This window comes from Bombus bifarius, unplaced genomic scaffold (genome assembly GCF_011952205.1).
Source record: "Bombus bifarius isolate JDL3187 unplaced genomic scaffold, Bbif_JDL3187 scf7180000009231_frag, whole genome shotgun sequence".
Classification (NCBI taxonomy): domain Eukaryota; kingdom Metazoa; phylum Arthropoda; class Insecta; order Hymenoptera; family Apidae; genus Bombus; species Bombus bifarius.
This window is the reverse complement of record NW_022884982.1, coordinates 1-23,739: the sequence shown is the minus strand read 5'-3', so window position 1 is coordinate 23,739 and position 23,739 is coordinate 1. Positions and strand designations below refer to the sequence as shown.

General features: G+C 38.3%; 3 protein-coding genes across 5 annotated transcripts; 1 reads left to right on the top strand and 2 right to left on the bottom strand.

The window, feature by feature from the left end:
- Nucleotides 1-4,781: 4,781 nt before the first annotated feature.
- Nucleotides 4,782-6,160, bottom strand: LOC117214620. 2 transcript variants are annotated; one of them, XM_033460821.1, is made up of 2 exons: nucleotides 6,127-6,160; nucleotides 4,782-5,901 (listed from the first exon to the last, which is right to left on the bottom strand). In XM_033460821.1, exon 2 carries the CDS (start codon nucleotides 5,888-5,890, stop codon nucleotides 5,336-5,338), a length of 555 nt encoding a protein of 184 aa, XP_033316712.1. In that variant the 5' UTR covers nucleotides 5,891-5,901; nucleotides 6,127-6,160; the 3' UTR covers nucleotides 4,782-5,335. The 2 variants fall into 2 exon arrangements, with proteins under 2 accessions (XP_033316712.1, XP_033316713.1); XM_033460822.1 differs by having other exon boundaries at nucleotides 4,782-5,897; nucleotides 6,123-6,156.
- Nucleotides 6,161-8,943: 2,783 nt separating this feature from the next.
- Nucleotides 8,944-10,147, bottom strand: LOC117214622 (glutathione S-transferase-like). The gene is made up of 3 exons (XM_033460823.1): nucleotides 10,115-10,147; nucleotides 9,636-9,803; nucleotides 8,944-9,378 (listed from the first exon to the last, which is right to left on the bottom strand). The coding sequence occupies exons 2-3, from the start codon at nucleotides 9,778-9,780 to the stop codon at nucleotides 9,194-9,196; spliced, it is 330 nt and encodes a 109-aa protein (XP_033316714.1). The 5' UTR covers nucleotides 9,781-9,803; nucleotides 10,115-10,147; the 3' UTR covers nucleotides 8,944-9,193.
- Nucleotides 10,148-15,860: 5,713 nt separating this feature from the next.
- On the top strand, nucleotides 15,861-17,249 carry LOC117214623. 2 transcript variants are annotated; one of them, XM_033460824.1, is made up of 2 exons: nucleotides 15,861-15,894; nucleotides 16,105-17,249. In XM_033460824.1, exon 2 carries the CDS (start codon nucleotides 16,116-16,118, stop codon nucleotides 16,668-16,670), a length of 555 nt encoding a protein of 184 aa, XP_033316715.1. In that variant the 5' UTR covers nucleotides 15,861-15,894; nucleotides 16,105-16,115; the 3' UTR covers nucleotides 16,671-17,249. The 2 variants fall into 2 exon arrangements, with proteins under 2 accessions (XP_033316715.1, XP_033316716.1); XM_033460825.1 differs by having other exon boundaries at nucleotides 15,865-15,898; nucleotides 16,109-17,249.
- The last annotated feature ends 6,490 nt before the right edge of the window (nucleotides 17,250-23,739 follow it).

The following is a 23,739-nucleotide window of genomic DNA, read 5'->3' as shown; positions in this document are numbered from 1 at the left end:
AAAATTACTGAAAATTCTCAACGCGAGAATTGATTGTAATTTCAACAAATAAATAAAAAAAAAAAAAAACGTGCATTAACGTTTTCAAATCCATTTTTTATTTTCAAAGAACATCATATTTGTACTCGGTATTGCCAGTAAGTATCATGAAGAGACGAAACGAGTATCTCGAGTTAAGTATTGTTTAAAATAGTATATAGACATCTAGATATAACATTCAATGATTTTTCCCTCACTTATTGTAAATTATTGATATTGTAAAATTATAATTGTAAAATTATATAGTAAATGATATTGTAAAATTATATAGTAAATGATATTGTAGAATTAAATAGTAAATTCACACGATGTTTAAATAATTCGAAATAACGATAGACCAAAACCTGTTTAAACGAGACACAAGAATTAATCGTGCATTTTATTAAAAAGTTAAGTACGGATAAAAGAAAGAAAATTTTCGAACTTTTTTCGAAAGAACATACATGTAGTATCGTGGACGAAAGGCCTGGGCAATATCGGACGAACTATGAACAGTGTCGCGAGAGCCGAGGCGCCGTCGGGCCCATCAATGTGTCATCGGTCTTTTCAAGTGCATAGTTTGGTGGAAAAGACCTACGTGACCCTGGCCACGAGCGTCTGCGGAACACGTGTGCGGTGGGCCTAGGAAAAGGACAATAGAATGCGACACCAGTCAGTCGAGAAACAGAGTGCGAGTTGAGAAACAGAGTGCGAGCGGAGGAGCCGAGTGCGAGTCGAGCGGAGACGCAGGTTGCGAGTGGCGTTGCCGAGAGAGTGTGGATTGCGCTGTGTTCTGTACGTTTGGTATGAATAGTTCAAGTTAAGCCACAATCGTCTTTTCTGTCTGATTAACATCTCTATTGTCCACTCTTTGTAAACATATTACATCACGATATTACATACATTTATTATACAACATACATACATTTATTATATATTGTATTCTTTCAAACACAATAATACCTTCCATAAAGGAGCACAGCTCAGATGAGACTTTTTATAGTTAAACTTTTAACGTACTCATAGACACGAAATTTTTTTTTTAAATAGAACTGTTACATTTTACGACACGTATAACATCGAACATTTACCAACATAGCGATGCCAGCGTACATATATGTAATTTCGTGATATAGTATATTTACAAAGAATGGACAATAGAGATGTTAATCGGACAGAAAAAGACGATTGTTGTTCAACCTGAACTATTCACGCCAAACGTACAGAAAACAGCGCAACTAAATAACTAGATAGCGACTCGACTTTTACTAAAACGCAATCAACACTCTCTCGGCAACGCCACTCGCAAAACTCTGTCCTCGCTCAACTCGCACTCCGCTTTTTTAATCACACTCTGTTTTTCGAATGACTCTCGTTCCTTTGTCTTTTTCTTAGCCCCACCACGCACGTGCTCCGCAACCGCTCGTAGTCAAAGTCACGTAGGCCTTTTTTTGCGTAACCTATTCGACCGAAAGACCGACGATACATCGTTGGGCCTGTCGGTGCTTCGACTTTCTCGCGACATTGTTCATAGTTCGCCCGATATTTCTTAGGCCTTTCGTCCACGATACTACATATATGTAGTGGTGTACTGGTCATCTTTTTTCCACGCGTTTTTAGCTTTTTAGCTGTTTGTGTATGGGCGCCTAATCAGCCAATCAGAAATAGCCGGTATTCTATGAATCCTTTTCTTCAATGCTCGAAGAGCTGGATATTTATCCAAAGCTGATGCCCCAAACATATACTCGAAATTTTCAAGGGCCGCTGCAAACACGAAGTCCGCCCATGTCGTCTGAAAAAAGGTTTGTATACATTTATTTTGTACCTCCTCTATTAAACAATTTTTTTAATTTACCTTGAAAAATGTGAAAAATAGAACTCTTAACTAAAGATCACTAGCTTTTTAGGAAGAATTTGGATTTTTATTTTATTGTCAGAATTTAATGGATAATTTTAGAAACTTCAACCTTTGGAGGTATTTGTTAATTAAAAATGACAAAACTGGTATTATGTAAAAAAGAGTAATGTGTATCCTGAATCAATGTCGAATGGAAATTAGACAGTTCTATAAAAATAATCCTTCTCACGATTCCACAACTTCATAGCTTAATTAAGTACAATTCTTCGGCGATATAATTACAAATACATTTACAGGAATTGTGTAATATGATAAATATCTCGTTAAAGAAATTGAAATCGTAAATTCCGCGGATAACCAGCGTTTATCATATAGAGACAGGGATTTGCAAAGAATAAAAGTTGTAGAACGTTGAAAGGCGTTGAGAGAAACGTGATGTTATCCCGTTATTCGTTAACGCAACGCAGTTAAAAAAAACCCGTAGGAAGATTACGATAATAGATAACCTGAGTCGAGTGTTTGTCGGGGGATCTAAAAGATTCTTTCGAGTTGAGCGTCTGAGATTGCAGAGAAGAAAATTTGGAAGCCATCGAATTCGTGATGTCGATAGAAATCTTCAGTTGGAATCGTTGTATCATAACGTAGTCTGCTTATTGTCGATAAGACTTTACTAAACTAAAAGTGACTACTAAAAGTTTCTATCCTCTAAATTCTATCTACGATTCTATAATCTAAAAACTGACTTTTGTAAACAAACTGTAACATTCGCTTAACGGAAAGACATACGTATCTTGTTTGTACTCGTCTTTTCACAATGAATTCTTGAACGTCTGTCTCTGTGGTGAGACAAATGCAAAGTCATCTCATCAGTTACTCACCTTGCTTCAAATCTCCAAGAGCATCGACGAGCACGTCGCATATCATCGCATCCCATTCGTTCCTTCCCATTAGATCGTACTTCTTCGCCAAGTATCGCGCCACAGCGTTACTCTGCGCTACCGGTTTCCCGTCTATCTCCAGCACAGGCAGCATTTTATAAGGCATTGCTAAGAACAAACATGGCTCATATGAACACGGTGTAGAGGGAAACGATCGATAGGAAATCACAACACAGCTTCCGAGGCCGTTGCGTTCTTGTGAATAGATGAATCGAAATCATTTCGGTTTTAATCAACATGGCCTAGTAAAGAAATACAGAAATGTCTTCTTTCTCCTTTTTTTTCTTTTCTTACGATTACGATGGACAGGGTATCGCGTGTTTTTGACTGTTGAGAAGAACCTAAAGTTTTTAAAATCAAGGATAAAAGATCGAGTATAAAATTTGTAATTCTCACGGAAAGGAACGAATCTGTCTGATGCGCTGTACTGAATGTACGAGGAACGATCAGTATCGTTTTGCGGGAAGACCTTATGCAATGATAGTGGACTTACAACTGCGAATAAAAAATTCACGTCGCATAATACCAGACACGGAAAAAATATTAGAAAATGTACACGGTTCTTGTAATGAAAATTGAAATGCAAGGAATATAAATCGAATGTCTCTTGCGAACGTAATTTTGTGTTTTACACCGACAGGATTGATTTACACTTACGTTGATTTTTGGTTTCTCTATCTGCAAGCGACATATAAGATTATATCGAAGACTATGTTGCGTAAAACTTTTATTATACTATTTACGATAGAAATGTCGCAACGGAAGATCGAATTTTATGTCTGCTTTGTTCTTTCGACTTTTTAGCTATGTTCTTGTTCATTTCCGAACTGATTTCAATTTTTTATCCTTTTTTCCGACAAGTCCTAAAAAGTTTTTAAATTAACGAGAAACGTAGAAGTATTTTTGTATTCCTATTTTAAGTCACCTATTTACGGTTTTCTCAAAATATTCGAAATGCTTCGATTCATTGAAAACAATAAAGATTGCAACACAAAAATTCGAGAATCGTAAGTGAATTAAGTTGGTATTCGATAAACACGATATTACGGAAGCAAAACTTAATGAAAAGTTCGACTTTATTCCGTATGAAATTTTACTTTAAGTAAGTTTAGCCTGCACGTGAAACGAAAGTTTTATATACAGAAAAGTTTGAGTAAATGGTAGATACCTGAGAGTTGAACGATGAAAGTAAAAATCGATTCTTCACGCTTACAATCCTTGTATTCAGGCCAGAGTTCTTCGGGGATCCTCTCGTCGGTATACTCGATGCCAGTATATGCAAATATGTACCGTATATGTTCGGCACGACCACGGGCATTGAAGTAGATTAGTTTGTAGGTAGGTTCGTCGCTCATTTTCCTTGCTCTGTCAACTTATCGAGAAAAATGATACAATTAACTCGTGTAATTAACAGACTGTGTGCGTGTTTGTGTGTATAGAGAACAATTTATTTATAGATGGAATAATTCGTATAATACGCAAAATAAATCATTTAGAAGGCTGGAATATGTGTTTTTGAAACAATTAATTATGTCGAAAAATATTTCAAACGAGATATAATTATGAAAAAAATAATAATTAAATGTATGTAAATGTAATAATTAAATGTAATTAGTTGTGAAAAAAATAATAATAAAAAATAAATAAATGTAAAAAAGGAATTAAATGTAATTAGTTTCTTTATACGCACGCGATATTATTGGCGATATATGAAGGTCAACTTTATTTTTTTAAATAGATATATTTATACATATATTTATAGATATAAATACATATATTATATAGATATAATAGTATATATAATATATATAATAATATATATGTCGAGTCTGAATCTCCGAGTCCGAGCTCGAGGCGCCCTCCCGGGGAGGGCTCGCGGGAGGTAGCGGTTCTGCGTTGAAGTTCTCCATCGTCCGGTCGCGCGTGGGGTACCTTTATTGTCGATAGTTACACTAGCGACGTGGGCCTCAGGCTTGATAACGAATCCGTGACCAACGGGAGGACAGGTTCCCTTGCTCTAACTCACACGTGCACCACTCCCTGCTCGTAAGGCACTCGACTTCCTTCACCGATCAGCTCTCTAGCAAGACTGCTCGTCATCCCAACGACGCCACCGAAACAAGACTCCGGTCGAGTGTCTCAGTACACACGATCCTCCGATCGACGTACGATTGCTATCGGTTTGGATACTTGCGATTGTTTCGTTATGGCTATATTAGGCTCTAGGTTGCAAGGTTAGGGTGTTGTCCTGAAGTTCCAGAGGGGCCCCGGCGTCCTTTCGTCTCCGACTCGGCCATCCTGACACTTACACGTCCTCGTGTGTGGCCTGCTGGCTTAGACTACCCGTCGGGGCTTCCACCACGCAGGCATCGACCCGGCGCTCGTCCTCGGGGCAATGTTTTTCTTCTCGCCGCGATGGACAGCGAGACGCGATGTGTCCCGGCATGTGGCAGTGAAAGCACAACGCTTTTGGTGGTGCAGCCGGTCGGCTTTCCTCCGGGCGTCTGGGGTCCTCCTTCGGTTACCACTTCGCCCTCTTGCGGCATTCGAATGTCGGATGTCCGTAAATACCGCAGTGGCCACACCTGGTCCAGGGGGCGGGTGACCTGCCTCGTTTGTTTCCAGAGCTCGCTAATGATCTCCACGGCGGGGGCGTTGGCCACTCCGTGTATAGGAAGGGCTTCATTTCTCTTTGGAATTGTTTCACCGACGTGATGTCACTCGTGAGCGCTAGTCGTTTAAAACGTTCATCGCGCGAGCCCAGCAGATGGAGGGCGGTGGCGGCGAGTACCTCTTCCCTGGTTGAATTTCGCCACTTCGACCCCAGGAGGGTGATGATACGATTTCCGTACGCTCCTGGTGTTTCGCCGTCCCGCGGTATTTCCTCGGCTACCTTGATTAGCGACGCGGCTGCTACTTCTTGGCCACCGAAGTGCGCGGCGAATTGTTCCTTAAAATCTGGCCAGGTGAGCTCGTCGCCGTTCATTATCTGCGTAAGCCAATACGCTGCCGGACCCTCTAGGGCACGGTTTAGGGCAGAATACAGTGCGCTGTTTTTCAGGCGGTGGTCCCTCATGAGCAGGCCGACGGCTGTGCACAGGCGGCTGGATCTGCGTCCGCGGCTTCGGGGTTGAAGCACGGTAGCGATACCCAGGTTGCCCGGTGTCCTTTCTTCTTCTTCTTCTTCTTCTTCTTCTTCCTCTTCTTCTTCCCTAGCGACCGCTTTAGTGCGCGCACGATACTCTTACGATCCCGTACCGACAACGTGTGTTCGGATGCCACTTCTGATGTCGAGTCTGAATCCGAATCCGAGCTCGAGTCACATTCCGAGTCCGAGCTCGAGGCGCCCTCCCGGGCAGGGCTCGCGGGAGATTGCGATTCCGTGTTGGAGTTCTCCATCGTCCGGTCGCGGGTGGGGTACCTTTATTGTCGATAGTGACACTAGTGACGAGGGCCTCAGGCTTGATAACGAATCCGCGGCCAACGGGAGGACTATCATATAAAAAGCAACAGGATACAAGAAATAATATAATTCTGACTAGGACAACATAAACGCAAGAAGTGTTGATATTGAAAAAAATATTTAATTTTGTATATAAATATTTTCATATTTAAAAAAGTTTCCGGAAGCAGGAAGATTTACAAACAAATAATATCATAAACCGAATGTTTCATGATCCTTTTCTAATTAGAGTGTGTGACAGCATGTGAGAACGTTTCTTAAAAATATGACTTATTGCAATTACTTAATCGCAATTATAAACGATTAAGACCTTCTCACAACGAGGCAATCTATCCAAAGTATAAAACTCGTTATACTTGATGAGAAAACAAATCTCTACTTAGGTTTCATTTCGTTTCATCGCGTTCATAAAAAGTGAATTTGTATGAACACATCGTGCAATTTAGTAATTAGGACCGTTGATCTCGCTGCAACATAGATGGATAGAAAAAAGCCATTTAAAATGATACAACGTCGGGAAGACAATTATGAAAATTATAAATGGAACACAAGATAAAATTGTTTAAGATTAATTCTTCTTTTTTTTTTTTTTTAATCGCGAGTGTTTGCAAACGAAGTTTCAATCTGTTTACAATGATAGCAATGAGAGGAGGATGTCTATGAAAGTTATAAATGCGATATTGAATAACATTTCTGCGAGTGGGTTTGTTTTTCGTTACAAATGTTTTTTAAACGAATCTGCAATCTGTTGGAAACAACGGAACAGTAACGGACGACTGATAGGGAAATAAAAAAGATCGCGTTTTATTTGAACAGACAAATCTTTGAAATCTATTCGAAAGTCTATTTGAAATGGTACGAGCTCGAAAAGAACGGTGAATACTATAGAAGAAGGATTAATTAAAATTCTTATTAATCTGTACGCTTTGTATATTAAATACCTTGATCGATGCCAAGATAACAAATTATTATACAAAACAGTGAAGTATCCACGTCTGACATTAATATTGAGTATTACCATTACTGTAATTTAATTTTTAACCGATCCTGAAAATTCCTTAGAACGTAAAAGGTATAAAATGTTACTGTGCATTTCAAGATTAAATGCACTGTAATTTGGAAACAGTTATGAAGCGGAAACAAATAATTTATTCAGAATAAGAATTCTACGTAATCATGTTAAAAAAAAAACGTACTTATAACGCGTTTAAACTCCAAATATGTAAAGACAATAAGGGAAAAAAATTAAACGAAGAATCGTATTTTTTGTAAATTCACACAAGATTTTATCCAAAAAAAAATTAAGATTTTTTGAAGTACGTACAAGACGGAACACGAACAATAAAAAAGGGATGTTAAATACAAAAAATAGATTGAAATTTGGATTATGAAATATAAAAAAAATGATATTGCATAATTTACAATTATTTTCGATAGCTTACGTCAGTATGTTGGAGTGTAAACTATAAAATATTCAAAAACTGATACCATTTAGACATAATTTAGAAAAACAATAAATTGCGGAAACCGATAGTTAAAACTCGATACGATCGATACTCCAAAACTCTAATCCTAATAATTACTCAACAATAATAACCGATAATTCATGTTGATTAATGTTTGAACTCCATTTTTTTTCTGTATGTGTATACAAATTTTGTACAGTTTGATAAAGCGAAATTAAATTATCATCTTTTTGTACTACTTCAAACATTGTGATTTGTCATCTTCAAGGTCGATTACACATATTTTCATATTGCGGAGTTGCAAGGGTAATTAATTTTGCAATCGGTTTTCCTTTGATATAGATGTGAATACAAATAGCCATTGATTGACAATATACCGAAGCAATTCTAGTTTAATTTGAAGTCATCGATCCTTTGATATTTTTGGAAGAATAGTAAAAGTACAGAGAAAACAAGAAAAAATGGCGTTAACTAAAAGATAGCTCCAATGTATCTCATAAATATTATCTATGTATCATTTGTAAGATGTAAGTGACCAAGATATCGAATTATACAAAAATTGTATGTAATGATTAATACTTGAACGTTACTTACATTTATGTACATGAAAATTTGATCTTTTATTAACTAAGTTATTGATCGACAAAATGACTTCCTACATAATTCTCCGCCTGAACTGAAATGCATATTTTTTTTTACGCAAGCCTTATGTGTAGCTAGCAACGAGCAAACAGATTAATTACTTTACACACGGTCGTATCTTGTTTGCTGTAGGCGAGTTCTCTCGTGTAATCAACGAAGTACTCAACTTTAAAGCGATAACAGAAGAACATTATTGTATCGATAAAAATCATGCTTTTTTCAAAGAAATATGTAACTCGTATTTTTTTTAAAGCAACCCTCATAACGTATTGAATAAAATAATCATACATTTTTTTTTGTTCAACATTTGTAAAATACGATATTATCAAGATCACCAAGGAGGTAATCTTCAATTCTTAATTAATATAATAAAAAACATAATTAATGATTGTTTGATGGTTTTATTATTATCTCTATAATACAAAAGCACAACATCGTGTCAACAGTTTATATAGTTCGTATGTTTCTGTAGGAATACACAAATAATAGTTCTCTATCACAACGTAATCTAAAGGGAAAACCCTAACTAAATGACAAAAATATCGGTAATAACTGGAACTAATGAATGTTAAAAGCAATCAGTATATTCCATACAAACTTCCATCAACACGATTCGTTCTTCATTCTCTCAACACACTAAGACCGCAATCTTTAAACGCTTATAAAACCATAAGCAATCGTGAAGTTTAGAATTCGCTAACTGGGCGTCTCTCAATCCAGTTTTTGATCTTGGGCAGAAGGAGGACCTTTTTCTCCAGCAGCTTCAGATTCTCGTAATTCTCGATCAGATCAGACTTGTACATAAAGTTCAAATAACGAGCAGAGCAACGAATGTTAAATCAGCCCAAGAGAGAGTACCATCGTAGAAGTAGCCGTCATTTTCCTTCACTTGCTGGTCCAAACGTTCTAAAATGAACGGCAGCGTCTCTTCAGCAGCCTTGCGTTTTGCAGCTTTGACCTTCTCGTCCTCCTCATAGTGGAAGGCGGCAATTTCTGAAAATTTGTTTTCAGTTAAATACTATTCGCTAATGTTATACTAACTTGAATACAGTGTTGTGCGAAATTTAAATGATACTGAAGATAGAATTACAATCCTTTTTAATCCTTTGTCTTGTATTGTTGACATACGTGTATCGTTCGATTAAATCAAATATTAAATCGGATTTCAACTAATAAATACCTGAACAGATATGTACTATCTGTTATCAAGATTCTCATAAGATTTATGCAAAACAGCACTGGATACTCACTATGACGAATATCATGAATAGTATCAACAGTGGCATCAATATGAAGATTTGCCCAGTCAGTCTTTCCAGCTAAGTCATATTGTTTGGCTAAGTAACGGCAAATAGCTGTAGACTGAGCAACCTTCCTTCTATCAGCTACGAGCATAGGAAGCAGGCCATAAGGAGTCACTAAAAACATACAACTAATAGAATCAAAGATTCTATCGAACAAACAGATTATGATGCTTCTTAAATATCTAGCTTCCTGTTATCTGTTTTGGAAAGATATAATTTAATTTATTGATAATTTATCAGCAAACAAAGGGCATTGTCTCCTTAACAATACCTATTGTTCTCCCACATATCTTATAGAGCAATGGAGAGTAAACAATAATCTCTGTTATACTCTGCATAATTGTGTTCTACTTTATTTAGCTACTTTAGTTAAATTAGGAAAGATGAGATTTAAGAAACAGAACTTCTTTAAATTTTAAGTTTACAGGGCTTTATTTCTGGCCAGACATCCTTTTTGATACGTTCATCTTCAAATGGAATACTAGCATAGCTGAAGAAGAACGGATTGGTTCTGCCAATGCCGTAACTGGGAAGTAAGTCAATTTATAGAGCGGCATCTTCCTGGAAGTATAATATATACAAAGTAAAAACAAAGAATCATTGATGACAAGAATTATATTATTACAAATTATGAAGTATAAGACAATTTAAGTAAAAAGCATCAACTACTAACTACTCGCATAGCTATTTGTATCTTTATATTTTAATATAGCTTAGATATAAAAAGAATATTATTTTTCGATGTAATAATGTATAAACTTGCGCCAAATATTATAACAAAATATTGCACTTTCTATTTAAGTAGGATAGACATATTACCGGCATTTATCTTTTTTCTATAGCAATGAAATTGTTTATAAAAAAGTTTATAAGAAAACTATCAATTAATGCAAACAACGCATTTCAAAATATTAATTACATTCGCGCGATTCGTTATCCCTAGTATTAATTTAACCATATGGTTCTATACACCCAAGACCCTCTAACAGTAATTTAGTACCATTACTAGTCGTATGTACAATGTATGTTTGTATACAACTTTCGTAACTACAAAACATTCAGCAGTGATTATATATTCTTCCAAACATAAGAAACATTTTCTAATTGCATACTTAAATTTATCGATCAATTATGAACATATGATAACATTTATTTCTTTCAACTACTAATTTTCAAATCCTCTGCTGTTCCGTTAATTGAACGACGCGCCGACTTTTCGTACAAGTATCTTGTATCTTATCTGTATTATTTAGTTATCAATAAAGAAGAAACATTTTCTAATTGTATATTTAAATTTGTCGATCAATTATGAACATGTAATAACATTTATTTCTTTCAACTACTAATTTTTAAATCATCTGCTGTTCGGTTAATTGAAGGATGTCGGCTTTCTGTAGAAGTATTTCATATTTATTATTTAATTATGAATAAGGAAAAAACATACAAAATATAGTTTTTAAACGGTTTATTATTTATAAAGAGAAACTTTGACTCGGGATATATATACTATATATATACTATTTACTTACAATTTTTTTTTTAATACTTCAAAGTCGAAACAAGCACAGGAAATTTCCAAGCCGGTTAACAGAAACTTGAATGAGACAAAAATAACCTTTAGATATCTATATGTTCTTCTTCCCCCCTGTTGCTTCCACGTAACTCTTATCCTATTGGTGGAGCTGTGCTGATATGTGAAATTATGACTACATAAAAACATCCGGAAAGACTCATTGAATGATTTTATAGTTTAAGGTTAATAAATTTCCATAAATTAAAGTTGAAAATTTATGAGAACATGTTTTCTGTAACAAAACTTAGTAAAAACAAACTAGTAAGGTTTATAGATTCTTTAATGATTATGTACGTATTCATAAACTAGTTCGATAAACATCGTTCGATAAAACGTCGAACAACACACAACATTGAAGCGCGACATTTCAAATTCAAGGACAAATATTGCGAACAAATGATATTAAATTTACAATAATCTCATGTAAGAAAAAATAAAAGGGATAAAAGTAGTACAGAAGATAGAAAAATCTATAAAACTGGTGGCTGGGAAATAGAAAATATATAAATTTATGTTATTAGAGTTTAGTACTTCTGTCGATCAATGTGTTACGACCGTTCGCGGAGAGACGCAGTCGCAGTAGCGAGAGGCGTAAATTCTCGCTACGATTCGGTGAATCGACGCCGCGAAGTAGTCGTTCCCCTGTTTCAGTTAAGATAAGAGGTGGTTAAATGAATATGACACAGTATAGTAAGTTATATTTCACCGTTTATTCCAACAACTTATAACGAAGGCAGTTACGCTGGTGCGTATGTACGAGATTTTTTTTTTATTTATTTGTTGAAATTACAATCAATTCTCGCGTTGAGAATATGTACGAGATGAATGAGTGACTGATCTGTGGGTGTGTCCTACACGGTGGAAGGATATTGACCGTTCGAAGGATGTGAAATCAGAGCTGTCTTGGAGGACAGTGCTGTCTCGGAGGAAAGCTAAGGATGGGTGTGTCTAGCGCACGGGACCATCGGATTTGTTGGTGACGATTTTAGTTAGGAGAGTGAAGGAAGTGGCTTTGTTGTTAATTGGTTAACGAAGGGTCTTAACCGCCCTCGAGAGAAAGTGGTTAGTGGGAGGAAAGTTGCAGCATACGTGAGAAAAACTAACTTTCCCTTGTCCAGTCGGGGTAGACAATAGTCTTTAGAAATTCTTCGGAAACAGACGTTTGTTTGGTTTGAAGGACCTTTTCTAGGAAATCTATGAGATTTATGGAAGGTACTTGAAACTATGGAGGATACGCTGCGAGTATCCGGTGACATCTGGTTGCCATATTGCTCGCGGTGCGACGTAACAAAATGGAATAGAAAGATTATACCACAGACGAAATTATACTTTATGCTTTATTATACTTTATACTTTATTATACTTTATACTTTATTATTACATTACATCAATTGACATCTTTGGAATTACGATTCGATACACATTTTAACGTTTTAAACGTTTTAACGTTTAACATTCTAACATTCAGTTAGAACTTTGTATTGATTAGAGATATTGTAACGACCAGAAATATCGATACATATATCAATACTTTTACCTCGAAATTCGTAGATTCGTACTCTTCATTGTCCATACAAATTGTGTCATATATGTCCAAACCAAATTTAATTTCCAATTTAAAACCAAAATTCTTTTTCGAAAATGGCACTTCCAATTCTTCTTATTCTCACTATTTAATTGCTAGCCGTATCAAGTAACAACGAAAAGAATAATAATATCTAAACGTTAAGCAGGTCCATATTTTTGGGGATACAATTAAAAAAGTAAATCGTCGGTGGAATATTGTTTCACCTATCAAGAATTTTGGAAGATATAATTAGAAAGGTACAACCTGGGTAGAAAATTGTACTCCTTATCGAGCATTTTTGAAAATATAATTGAGAAAGTGGAATCTGGATAGAAAATTGTTTTACCTACGAAGCATTATAAAAAGTAAGTTTAATAAAACTATACCTTGGATATTTCATATATTTTTTCATATTATACGCATTCGTTAAAATTTTACACTCCCAAACATCCTGCTATACTTGCACAAAAAAGCGCAGTCTAGTAATATCCCCCTCACTGCTCCTCGCATTTTCTTTCTAATCATCTCTCGTTCGCTTTTCCTGATATTATTCTCAGCGTAAGTTCAGAGTGGCGGTTTTTAAACTCAGGAACGCGCGGCTGTTCGTTAAATGAAATATCAAACGTAAGAATTGCCGCAGTCTTAACGCGAGATAATTCATTTCGTGGCACAGAGCGCACGTCGTTGAATATTAATTCATATCTCATATAAGTTGCGAATAAAAAAAGCAGATAAAAGAGGACAAAAATCCGATAATTACCGCGAATCTTTACGCAATTTCAAGAAATACAAAAGAAATTTGTTTGTGAGCATGCTACTAAGTATTATTAGAAGTACTGTACTTTCGATATTTTACATATTCTTGCATATTTTCTACATTTTTCTGTATTTTTGTATCCTTAAACTTTCCGTAAACGCGTAAACGTCTACGTTCTGACAATGACAAGGAAGATTCTACTGATAAAAATAAAGCATCGAATTTCACCGAACTCTCAGAAATGTAATTCTCAGATCACATAAATTAAAAAGAAAGAACAAAAGAAAATACAAATATATATATATATACATACGTAGCCACAAATCAATTTGGATCACGACAGATAAAATAGGTAGCAATAATGTCTCCACGAACATTATCATAATTTATTGGAATTTACATAAAAGCCAAAGAATGCTATTGTTTCAATGACACGGCGTTTTGTCGAGTTAGATAAATATGAATTATGTGTTTGAACAAGTGTTCGGTCGTGTTTCACGCGACGAAAAAGGAAATCACAAGACAAGGTGTCGCCTCGTTGGAAGCAACAAATCGCAATACGAGGGTGGAAATTGGGTGACACTGGGAGGATTACGAGGGATGAGAAATCTGTCGAGAGCGTGAAAGGCTCGCGGTCACCGGGTTTCTCCAGTTCTGTCGCTTTTAACGCCGAGTTCTTCCGCTTCGAGGATAGAAGCTGCGAAATATCGAGGCCATTGTCCAAAGATTTTCAAGAATATCCGATGCAACGTCTTGAAATTTACGAGAGCAAGTCTGATAAATTCTTATCTCTGGTCCATTCGTGGCCAATTTTTTAATACCCTCGTAACTTGTAACGACAAATAAAAATATTGGTACAGGCCAATTTTTTTTTGGATAAAATCTTGTGTGAATTTACGATTCTTCGTTTAATTTTTTTCCCTTATTGTCTTTACATATTTGGAGTTTAAACGCGTTATAAGTACGTTTTTTTTTAACATGATTACGTAGAATTCTTATTCTGAATAAATTATTTGTTTCCGCTTCATAACTGTTTCTAAATTACAGTGCATTTAATCTTGAAATGCACAGTAACATTTTATACCTTTTACGTTCTAAGGAATTTTCAGGATCGGTTAAAAATTAAATTACAGTAATGGTAATACTCAATATTAATGTCAGACGTGGATACTTCACTGTTTTGTATAATAATTTGTTATCTTGGCATCGATCAAGGTATATAATATACAAAGCGTACAGATTAATAAGAATTTTAATTAATCCTTCTTCTATAGTATTCACCGTTCTTTTCGAGCTCGTACCATTTCAAATAGACTTTCGAATAGATTTCAAAGATTTGTCTGTTCAAATAAAACGCGATCTTTCTTATTTCCCTATCAGTCGTCCCGATACTGTTCCGTTGTTTCCAACAGATTGCAGATTCGTTTAAAAAACATTTGTAACGAAAAACAAACCCACTCGCAGAAATGTTATTCAATATCGCATTTATAACTTTCATAGACATCCTCCTCTCATTGCTATCATTGTAAACAGATTGAAACTACGTTTGCAAACACTCGCGATTAAAAAAAAAAAAAAAGAAGAATTAATCTTAAACAATTTTATCTTGTGTTCCATTTATAATTTTCATAATTGTCTTCCCGACGTTGTATCATTTTAAATGGCTTTTTTCTATCCATCTATGTTGCAGCGAGATCAACGGTCCTAATTACTAAATTGCACGATGTGTTCATACAAATTCACTTTTTATGAACGCGATGAAACGAAATGAAACCTAAGTAGAGATTTGTTTTCTCATCAAGTATAACGAGTTTTATACTTTGGATAGATTGCCTCGTTGTGAGAAGGTCTTAATCGTTCATAATTGCGATTAAGTAATTGCAATAAGTCATATTTTTAAGAAACGTTCTCACATGCTGTCACACACTCTAATTAGAAAAGGATCATGAAACATTCGGTTTATGATATTATTTGTTTGTAAATCTTCCTGCTTCCGGAAACTTTTTTAAATATGAAAATATTTATATACAAAATTAAATATTTTTTTCAATATCAACACTTCTTGCGTTTATGTTGTCCTAGTCAGAATTATATTATTTCGTGTATCCTGTTGCTTTTTATATGATAGTCCTCCCGTTGGCCGCGGATTCGTTATCAAGCCTGAGGCCCTCGTCACTAGTGTCACTATCGACAATAAAGGTACCCCACCCGCGACCGGACGATGGAGAACTCCAACACGGAATCGCAATCTCTCGCGAGCCCTGCCCGAGAGGGCGCCTCGAGCTCGGACTCGGAATGTGACTCGAGCTCGGATTCGGATTCAGACTCGACATCAGAAGTGGCATCCGAACATACGTTGTCGGTACGGGATCGTAAGAGTATCGTGCGCGCACTAAAGCGGTCGCTAGGGAAGAAGAAGAGGAAGAAGAAGAAGAAAGGACACCGGGCAACCTGGGTATCGCTACCGTGCTTCAACCCCGAAGCCGCGGACGCAGATCCAGCCGCCTGTGCACAGCCGTCGGCCTGCTCATGAGGGACCACCGCCTGAAAAACAGCGCACTGTATTCTGCCCTAAACCGTGCCCTAGAGGGTCCGGCAGCGTATTGGCTTACGCAGATAATGAACGGCGACGAGCTCACCTGGCCAGATTTTAAGGAACAATTCGCCGCGCACTTCGGTGGCCAAGAAGTAGCAGCCGCGTCGCTAATCAAGGTAGCCGAGGAAATACCGCGGGACGGCGAAACACCAGGAGCGTACGGAAATCGTATCATCACCCTCCTGGGGTCGAAGTGGCGAAATTCAACCAGGGAAGAGGTACTCGCCGCCACCGCCCTCCATCTGCTGGGCTCGCGCGATGAACGTTTTAAACGACTAGCGCTCACGAGTGACATCACGTCGGTGAAACAATTCCAAAGAGAAATGAAGCCCTTCCTATACACGGAGTGGCCAACGCCCCCGCCGTGGAGATCATTAGCGAGCTCCGGAAACAAACGAGGCAGGTCACCCGCCCCCTGGACCAGGTGTGGCCACTGCGGTATTTACGGACATCCGACATTCGAATGCCGCAAGAGGGCGAAGTGGTAACCGAAGGAGGACCCCCGACGCCCGGAGGAAAGCCGACCGGCTGCACCACCAAAAGCGTTGTGCTTTCACTGCCACATGCCGGGACACATCGCGTCTCGCTGTCCATCGCGGCGAGAAGAAAAACATTGCCCCGAGGACGAGCGCCGGGTCGATGCCTGCGTGGTGGAAGCCCCGACGGGTAGTCTAAGCCAGCAGGCCACACACGAGGACGTGTAAGTGTCAGGATGGCCGAGTCGGAGACGAAAGGACGCCGGGGCCCCTCTGGAACTTCAGGACAACACCCTAACCTTGCAACCTAGAGCCTAATATAGCCATAACGAAACAATCGCAAGTATCCAAACCGATAGCAATCGTACGTCGATCGGAGGATCGTGTGTACTGAGACACTCGACCGGAGTCTTGTTTCGGTGGCGTCGTTGGGATGACGAGCAGTCTTGCTAGAGAGCTGATCGGTGAAGGAAGTCGAGTGCCTTACGAGCAGGGAGTGGTGCACGTGTGAGTTAGAGCAAGGGAACCTGTCCTCCCGTTGGTCACGGATTCGTTATCAAGCCTGAGGCCCACGTCGCTAGTGTAACTATCGACAATAAAGGTACCCCACGCGCGACCGGACGATGGAGAACTTCAACGCAGAACCGCTACCTCCCGCGAGCCCTCCCCGGGAGGGCGCCTCGAGCTCGGACTCGGAGATTCAGACTCGACATATATATTATTATATATATTATATATACTATTATATCTATATAATATATGTATTTATATCTATAAATATATGTATAAATATATCTATTTAAAAAAATAAAGTTGACCTTCATATATCGCCAATAATATCGCGTGCGTAAAAAGAAACTAATTACATTTAATTCTTTTTTTACATTTATTTATTTTTTATTATTATTTTTTTCACAACTAATTACATTTAATTATTACATTTACATACATTTAACTATTATTACATACATTTACATACATTTAATTATTATTTTTTTCATAATTATATCTCGTTCGAAATATTTTTCGACATAATTAATTGTTTCAAAAACACATATTCCAGCCTTCTAAATGATTTATTTTGCGTATTATACGAATTATTCCATCTATAAATAAATTGTTCTCTATACACACAAACACGCACACAGTCTGTTAGTTACACGAGTTAATTGTATCATTTTTCTCGATAAGTTGACAGAGCAAGGAAAATGAGCGACGAACCTACCTACAAACTAATCTACTTCAATGCCCGTGGTCGTGCCGAACATATACGGTACATATTTGCATATACTGGCATCGAGTATACCGACGAGAGGATCCCCGAAGAACTCTGGCCTGAATACAAGGATTGTAAGCGTGAAGAATCGATTTTTACTTTCATCGTTCAACTCTCAGGTATCTACCATTTACTCAAACTTTTCTGTATATAAAACTTTCGTTTCACGTGCAGGCTAAACTTACTTAAAGTAAAATTTCATACGGAATAAAGTCGAACTTTTCATTAAGTTTTGCTTCCGTAATATCGTGTTTATCGAATACCAACTTAATTCACTTACGATTCTCGAATTTTTGTGTTGCAATCTTTATTGTTTTCAATGAATCGAAGCATTTCGAATATTTTGAGAAAACCGTAAATAGGTGACTTAAAATAGGAATACAAAAATACTTCTACGTTTCTCGTTAATTTAAAAAATTTTTAGGACTTGTCGGAAAAAAAGGATAAAAAATTGAAATCGGTTCGGAAATGAACAAGAACATAGCTAAAAAGTCGAAAGAACAAAGCAGACATAAAATTCGATCTTCCGTTGCGACATTTCTATCGTAAATAGTATAATAAAAGTTTTACGCAGCATAGTCTTCGATATAATCTTATATGTCGCTTGCAGATAGAGAAACCAAAAATCAACGTAAGTCTGTAAATCAATCCTGTCGGTGTAAAACACAAAATTACGTTCGCAAGAGACATTCGATTTATATTCCTTGCATTTCAATTTTCATTACAAGAACCGTGTACATTTTCTAATATTTTTTCCGTGTCTGGTATTATGCGACGTGAATTTTTTATTCGCAGTTGTAAGTCCACTATCATTGCATAAGGTCTTCCCGCAAAACGATACTGATCGTTCCTCGTACATTCAGTACAGCGCATCAGACAGATTCGTTCCTTTCCGTGAGAATTACAAATTTTATACTCGATCTTTTATCCTTGATTTTAAAAACTTTAGGTTCTTCTCAACAGTCAAAAACACGCGATACCCTGTCCATCGTAATCGTAAGAAAAGAAAAAAAAGGAGAAAGAAGACATTTCTGTATTTCTTTACTAGGCCATGTTGATTAAAACCGAAATGATTTCGATTCATCTATTCACAAGAACGCAACGGCCTCGGAAGCTGTGTTGTGATTTCCTATCGATCGTTTCCCTCTACACAGTGTTCATATGAGCCATGTTTGTTCTTAGCAATGCCTTATAAAATGCTGCCTGTGCTGGAGATAGACGGGAAACCGGTAGCGCAGAGTAACGCTGTGGCGCGATACTTGGCGAAGAAGTACGATCTAATGGGAAGGAACGAATGGGATGCGATGATATGCGACGTGCTCGTCGATGCTCTTGGAGATTTGAAGCAAGGTGAGTAACTGATGAGATGACTTTGCATTTGTCTCACCACAGAGACAGACGTTCAAGAATTCATTGTGAAAAGACGAGTACAAACAAGATACGTATGTCTTTCCGTTAAGCGAATGTTACAGTTTGTTTGCAAAAGTCAGTTTTTAGATTATAGAATCGTAGATAGAATTTAGAGGATAGAAACTTTTAGTAGTCACTTTTAGTTTAGTAAAGTCTTATCGACAATAAGCAGACTACGTTATGATACAACGATTCCAACTGAAGATTTCTATCGACATCACGAATTCGATGGCTTCCAAATTTTCTTCTCTGCAATCTCAGACGCTCAACTCGAAAGAATCTTTTAGATCCCCCGACAAACACTCGACTCAGGTTATCTATTATCGTAATCTTCCTACGGGATTTTTTTTAACTGCGTTGCGTTAACGAATAACGGGATAACATCACGTTTCTCTCAACGCCTTTCAACGTTCTACAACTTTTATTCTTTGCAAATCCCTGTCTCTATATGATAAACGCTGGTTATCCGCGGAATTTACGATTTCAATTTCTTTAACGAGATATTTATCATATTACACAATTCCTGTAAATGTATTTGTAATTATATCGCCGAAGAATTGTATTTAATTAAGCTATGAAGTTGTGGAATCGTGAGAAGGATTATTTTTATAGAACTGTCTAATTTCCATTCGACATTGATTCAGGATACACATTACTCTTTTTTACATAATACCAGTTTTGTCATTTTTAATTAACAAATACCTCCAAAGGTTGAAGTTTCTAAAATTATCCATTAAATTCTGACAATAAAATAAAAATCCAAATTCTTCCTAAAAAGCTAGTGATCTTTAGTTAAGAGTTCGATTTTTCACATTTTTCAAGGTAAATTAAAAAAATTGTTTAATAGAGGAGGTACAAAATAAATGTATACAAACCTTTTTTCAGACGACATGGGCGGACTTCGTGTTTGCAGCGGCCCTTGAAAATTTCGAGTATATGTTTGGGGCATCAGCTTTGGATAAATATCCAGCTCTTCGAGCATTGAAGAAAAGGATTCATAGAATACCGGCTATTTCTGATTGGCTGATTAGGCGCCCATACACAAACAGCTAAAAAGCTAAAAACGCGTGGAAAAAAGATGACCAGTACACCACTACATATATGTAGTATCGTGGACGAAAGGCCTAAGAAATATCGGGCGAACTATGAACAATGCCGCGAGAGCCGAGGCGCCGTCGGGCCCATCAATGTGTCATCGGTCTTTTCAAGTGCATAGTTTCGTGGAAAAGACCTACGTGACCCTGGCTACGAGCGTCTGCAGAACACGTGTGCGGCGGGCCTAGGAAAAAGGCAATAGAATGCGACAACGGCCAGAGTGTGAGTCGAGAAACAGAGTGTGAGTCGAGGAGCCGAGTGCGAGTTGAGCGGAGACAGAGTTTGCGAGTGGCGTTGCCGAGAGAGTGTTGATTGCGTTTTGGTAAAAGTCGAGTCGCTATCTAGTTATTTAGTTGCGCTGTTTTCTGTACGTTTGGCGTGAATAGTTCAGGTTGAACAACAATCGTCTTTTTCTGTCTGATTAACATCTCTATTGTCCACTCCTTGTAAATACATTATATCACGATATTACATATTTTTGGGGGCTCGTCCGGGATTGGACAAGACAGAAAACGAAACGGTTTAACAGAGCTATTCGAGCTAGTTGTGAATTTACCGGTACGCGGTGCGGTAAAAGACGATATTGTTGACTGTTTAAGTTTGTGTAGTGTGAAAAATGGCAAACGTTGGGGGCGAACGATTGTCGGGTGAAGAGGGTTCGACGCTGGAGGAGCTGAGGAGTAAGCTCGCGCGAATGAACCTCCCTATATCGGGTGCGAGGTCAGTGCTGATTGCAAGGCTGAATCGGGCGTGTAGGGCTGGACAATCGTATCCTAAGGGATCGACGGGCGGTGAAGAGCTAACCGGTCAACGAGATTTAGGAAACGTACAGAGAGCTGAGCGTGATTGTAACGAAGATGAAGATGTTGAGAAAATGAATACGAAGGAGTTGAAGGAGCGCCTCGCTAGTTTGGGTTTAAAAACGACGGGCAGAAAAGTAGAATTACGCGCACGGCTACAAGCAACCATGGATGGTAACGACATATCGTCGGAAGAAGAAAGCGACGACGAAAGTGAGGATGAAGATGACAAGAAAAACGCAAGAGGATACAAGAGAGATACGCGAAGGGTGTGAGGCGAATGAAAAGAGAGTGTGAGTGTTTGCGTTTCGTCCCGGGACTACCGGTGGACTCGTCAGTAAGGCTATGCCCGGTAGTCCCTGCCTTGGACGTAGAGGGAGTCTCGCTAGGTGCGGTATTTGTATCAATCGCTTGTATATTCGACCGCTAGCGAGTTAGACAGATAGACTCGTTGTCGTCGTAGCCCTCTAGTGTTGGCGGTTGGTACCCGCGGATCGCCCGGGAGGTGTTGCGCCGCGTTGATGCCTCGACCTGTCGGCGTCCTGTTGATACCGATCCGCCACAGGTGTATCAGGACCGTGATGAATATTGTCGAAGGGCATGTGTTGGTTCGACACTGAGTTTTAGAGACGTCGAAGATGCATTAGAGTCGTTTAGTGGCGACAAAGGTGAAAATGTCGAACGATGGTTCGAGTCGTTCGAGGAAGTCGCTGATACGTGCATGTGGTCGGATGGGCAGAAGGCAGTCTACGCCAGGAAGCTGCTGAAGGGACCAGCGAAAATATTTGCGAGCTTCGAGTGTTATGCCAGGACTTGGCATGAGTTGAAGAGGGGGCTAGTGAAAGAATTTTCGAGGAAAGTCAACAGTAGGCAAGTACATCAGAAACTTGAAGAAACAAAAAAGGAGAGTGATGAAGCATGTTTGGCTTACATGTACCGCATGCTCGAAATAGCCAGCCATGTGGACATAGAGGAGGAAGCAAAGGTGGAATACATAGTGGATGGAATAATAGACGACGAGAACAATAAGGCTATATTGTACGGTGCTACGTCAAAGAGTTGAGGAAGAGGTTAGTGATGTACGAAGAGCAGAAGAGTCGCAGAGCAAAGTCGATTGTGAAGCCGGCTAAAACCCAGAAGAACGGGAAGCCCAGTCAATCTGTAGATGCAATGAAGAAAAGAAGATGCTTCATTTGCGGTAGTGAGGATCATCTAAGTGTTAAGTGTCCGGAGAGGGGAGAAGGTGTTAGGTGTTCCGAGTGCAGCGGATTTGGACATATTGCAGCGAGGTGTACGGCACGACCGAAAGAGACTTGCGTAGTGTCAAGGTCCGAAAAGGGGAAGTATGTGAAGGATGTAATCGCAGGAATTAAGCTTCTATTCTCTGAAATTACTCTCAAATCTCAGAGTCAACCCTTCAAATTCTTCACACTGGATCTTCGATTCTTAATATTTGTAATATCGTAGAATAGCTTTGATTGGAGATCGGCTGAAATTAGAAAACACCGTGTACGTCGTCTTTCGTGGTTTGTTTTCATCCAAGAGCGCCTAGTAACAGTGACGCGAGAAAAGATAAGCAGCGTCAAAACAGAAGTACGGTTCCACATTTCAAGGAGTGGCAATCGAGAGGCCAGAGTATGTGAGCCGAAAAGTGTGCGTGTGTGTGTGTGTGTGAGAGGACGAGAGCAAGAGCGAGCACGACCGAGCAGGAGTGTATTGGCGAAGATCAGAGCTAATTGAGTCGTCGAAGAGTAGAGTCGTGAGAATTGATAGAGTTGTTAGAGAGAGAGAGTGTGTGTGTTAGATTCGTTGTGACGAGAGTGATCAAATAACTGCAAAGTTATTTGATATAGATACGAGTATTGCATTTAGTTTCCGTTAAATAAATATCGTTCTCTGTCCAATTTATATTTGTATATTCAATTTAATATTAATAAATTGTAAGTAATCGGAAAAAAATTTCTATCCTTATTTTCCGATATTACATATTTGAAGCATAAATTAAAAATCGACACATTGACTACTTCAAAGAAATTAGCCCGAACGAGACATAACTCGTTCATCGTGGTTTTCGCGCGAAGTAAATATGCGGTTTCTCAATCGTTGTGAGATTCCAACGACGTTAATTCTGTCGAAACGGCGACGCGCGACGACGATCGCACATTCTGTTGCTAGCGAGTGCTTGCAAATCGCGACGATATCGAGCGTAAAGACTAAGCGCAAAAATGGAGGACACTCGGCGGGGAATTGGAAATGCTCGATGACGAAAGGTATTTCAAGGTGTAATTACATCCACCTCCAATTGGATCGCACCTTCGTTCGGTTGCTAGGTCAACAACCTTCGATGTTATTCAAATAATGCAACGGCTGGGGCAGCCGGTAGCGAGTCGTAAAAGTTTCAATAAAACACGGTCCTGCTAGTGAACGTATGTTAAGACTTACACCGAGTTTTATTTCGCTACGCCGTTTACTAGTTCGAAACGATCGATTGCATAATAGT